Source organism: Boleophthalmus pectinirostris, unplaced genomic scaffold (assembly GCF_026225935.1).
Source record: "Boleophthalmus pectinirostris isolate CB_2022bp ecotype Guang Dong unplaced genomic scaffold, ASM2622593v1 HiC_scaffold_19, whole genome shotgun sequence".
In the NCBI taxonomy this organism is placed as follows: domain Eukaryota; kingdom Metazoa; phylum Chordata; class Actinopteri; order Gobiiformes; family Gobiidae; genus Boleophthalmus; species Boleophthalmus pectinirostris.
In genome coordinates this window covers 5,266,674-5,270,186 of record NW_026571140.1, presented here as the reverse complement: position 1 = coordinate 5,270,186, position 3,513 = coordinate 5,266,674, and the positions used below count along the sequence as shown (strand labels likewise).

At 37.3% G+C, this 3,513-nt stretch overlaps 1 protein-coding gene across 1 annotated transcript; it reads left to right on the top strand.

Annotated features, from left to right (window-relative positions):
* Nucleotides 1–108: 108 nt before the first annotated feature.
* On the top strand, nt 109–2,909 carry psma4 (proteasome 20S subunit alpha 4). The gene is made up of 9 exons (XM_020917467.2): nt 109–228; nt 585–610; nt 686–728; nt 872–1,034; nt 1,122–1,199; nt 1,487–1,575; nt 1,661–1,791; nt 1,874–1,997; nt 2,687–2,909. Exons 2-9 carry the CDS (start codon nt 608–610, stop codon nt 2,839–2,841), a joined length of 786 nt encoding a protein of 261 aa, XP_020773126.1. The 5' UTR covers nt 109–228; nt 585–607; the 3' UTR covers nt 2,842–2,909.
* The last annotated feature ends 604 nt before the right edge of the window (nt 2,910–3,513 follow it).

Here is a 3,513-nt window from a genome sequence, read left to right as displayed (position 1 = left end):
TATTTCACAATTTCAAGTTTTATACAATATTTGGCGTATTAGCACAGACCGTCTATTGATTACAAGAACACAGTGCATCTTTAGTGCACCACCACCACCAGCCTGAGGGTGGCGCTGCTGAGCTTGTACTTCACATACACACAAACCCCGGTCACACGAGGAAACTGTAAACTGAAAGTGGCTCCGCTCTGTGAGAGGACGCTAGGCTAATTCTGCTCTTTTAAACAGGTACTGTACTCATCATTTGCTTCTATTAAGAATAAAATTACGTGATATAATTGTTTGAAACCCGTACATTGGTTTAGCACTGTTACGTCGAGATATGTTGTCTTTTGATGCTATTTTAGATGCCATGCTATCGCCGTAGCTAGCTCCTTGCCCTGATAATGCAGATTCATTCTGTGGGGCTGCGGCTCGCTCCAGCTCTCTCTACTCTAACATGGGCAAAGTTTTCTACAATATATGCACTCCTTTAAAATATAAGGCAAGATAAGGTGAATAGGGGTTATGAATATTAATATGAGCTGGTTAAAACGTTAGATTGTTGATACCGGTGACTGACAGCAAATGTTTTTATCCTACAGGACGGACCAGGTGCTGCAGAAAAATGGTAAAGTGCTTTTTGTTTATTTCTTTTTTACTTAATTAGTCTTTGTTAAAATGCTTATCATATTTTTTCTGTTAGTCTCGAAGATATGATTCCAGAACAACGATATTTTCACCTGAAGGTAAGTGTTTTGATCACTTTCAGTTTCTATTTATTTAAGTTTACTTTTTGTTTGTTTGTTTGTTTTTACATACAAAATCCATTCATTCCCATTCACTCGCCCATTTCAAAAGAAAGTTATAATAAACTATAACTGTCCCACAGGGCGACTCTATCAGGTGGAGTATGCTATGGAGGCCATTGGACACGCAGGCACATGTTTGGGGATTCTGGCAAATGATGGAGTCCTGTTGGCAGCAGAGAGACGCAACATCCACAAACTCCTGGATGAGGTGTTCTTCTCAGAGAAAATCTACAAACTCAACGAGTGAGTGGCATGTTCTTTAGAGGAAACTGTTCATCATTCCAAAAAAGTGCTTCTAACATTGATTCCCCTGTGTGTTGTGATCTTCAGGGACATGGCTTGCAGTGTAGCTGGAATCACATCTGACGCCAACGTCCTCACGAATGAGCTGCGTCTTATTGCACAGAGGTAATGTCAGAGGAATGTTTCTATAAAGCAACAACAATGTACATTTCTTCATAGTAGGACTGGGCAATATAGTGATAAAAATTGTGATTTCACTATTTCTGTTAGAGCTCAAAAGGAGATGGTGAATCACAATATGACAGACGCAAAATTCGCATAGAATTGACTCCCAGAGAATCTTGATATTAATTTTTCGCCACATTGCCCATCCCTAGTTTATTCAGCTGTTCTTTTCCCATTTTGCCCATTCTTTGTACGAACTTCAAAACATTTATTTGTTTTGTTCCCAGATATTTGCTGCAGTACCAGGAGCCTATCCCCTGTGAGCAGCTGGTCACGGCTCTGTGCGACATCAAACAGGCCTACACACAGTTTGGAGGTAATGCGTTCAGTCAGAGGCATAATCAGCGTCATAGTTGTGTTGGTTTATGTTGTAGTGAAATAAACTCTATTTGTTACGACAGGTAAAAGGCCCTTTGGTGTTTCTCTGCTGTACATGGGCTGGGACAAGCACTATGGTTTCCAGTTATACCAGAGCGACCCCAGCGGCAACTATGGAGGCTGGAAGGCAACGTGCATCGGCAACAACAGCGCGGTAAGACACAGGATTAAGAAACAAAATTATTATTTTGGTAAACTGTAGTATCTTAAGTTCCTTATAAGTGTTACTTTTGCAGGCGGCAGTATCCATGCTGAAACAGGACTACAAAGAGGGAGAGATGACTCTGTCCTCTGCTCTGGCCCTGGCCGTCAAAGTCCTCAACAAAACTATGGACGTCAGCAAACTGTCTGCAGAAAAAGGTGGGTCTATGTCATGTCAAGATTGATATTTTGTTATAATGACAAGTTCTACACTACATAGCATTTATAATAAATAGTACATCTCAAGTGAAAGAGGTCTTTCTCCAGATAAACTGTAAAACTATAAGTGGTATGGTACAGATCAGGGACTGAGAAAAGGCCTAACATAAAAGAGGCAGTTAAGGAAAAAAAACTAATATGAATAGTATATTTTTTCAAGTTCAGTTTTTACAAAATATGGCGGTAAACATATATACCAAATAATACATATATTTGTTGAAAGTCAGATTTTCTTTTCCATTTTGAAAGTTAAAAAAATATACATTGAAAAGTGCAAATATCCAAGTCATTTTAGTATCAGCTTATCTCTAGCACAGGCCTAGTATTTTGTTCTTGCTGCCTGTAGAATACACATACACATTTATTTGAACACTTAAGTGTGAAGAGATAATTGCACAAAATGTGACTTACACAGCTCTTGGGTTTGTGGTAAAGGGTTGTGGATATTTAAATTGCTAATATTTTTAGCCAGTTACTTTCCCTAAATTATACAGAACTTATTGGCCAGTGGTTTCTCAGGATTCTAAATTATTTGGTATTGGCACTGGTCATGAAAAAAAAAAACATCAGTCGTTTTGTACATATAATATTTCATGATGATACTTGACCATTGTGTTTGTGTGTTTCAGTGGAGATCGCTACTCTGACACGAGAAGAGGGTAAGACAAAGATCAAGGTCCTGAAGCAGAAGGAGGTAGAGGAGCTGATCAAACGCCATGAAGCTGAGGAGGCCAAAGCAGAGAAGGATAAGAAGGACAAAGAGCAGAAGGAGAAGGACAAATGAGCTCCTCATGTTCTGTTCTCTCAATACTATGTTTGTTCTGTCTTTTACATTAAAAGTTTAATATGTTATATCCATGTGTTCTCTCCTTATTCCTCCATCACTATATTTAAAAGAAATGGGTAATTATGTAATTGTGAATGCAAATATGTTGAACACTTGTAGGTAATTAAAAAGCTAAGTTAATGCTTAAGGTCTTTAAGAAATAAAGGCCATACACACGCTGGCAGTAGTTTACGTGGATACTCAAAATCTGATTACTTTTTGGGAGTTGTAAGTGTACATTGAAATGTAAACAGCTTAATTATCTTTTTTTTTTTAGACTTAGGCCTATATAAAGATGTAAATATGTTGTGAGGGATCTATAGACTTAGATTTTATTGATCCACAAGGGAAATTACTTTCACAGTAGCTCACACATCACATATTACAATAAAAAAGAGTTCAAAAAATGTAATATATAAAAAAGTTAATAACCTTCTAAATATTTAGCAGTAAAAAAATAGCAAAAGACTGATATCAATAAGACATAAATTACATAAATGCAAGTACAGTAAGTAAAACACAGACATTTCTGATTATGGTCCCTCTGTTCACTCATCATCAGATGTTGTGGTTTGTCTTTTAAATAATATGAAGGTCCAGAAATCAGATTATAATCAGATTTTGGTGTGC

What these genes read in the sequence shown, in the direction of transcription:
- psma4 (XM_020917467.2), top strand. An exon ending in GCATCGGCAACAACAGCGCG is followed by an intron (nt 1,792 to 1,873) that starts GTAAGACACAGG and finishes TTACTTTTGCAG; the next exon opens with GCGGCAGTATCCATGCTGAA. An exon ending in CAAACTGTCTGCAGAAAAAG is followed by an intron (nt 1,998 to 2,686) that starts GTGGGTCTATGT and finishes TGTGTGTTTCAG; the next exon opens with TGGAGATCGCTACTCTGACA.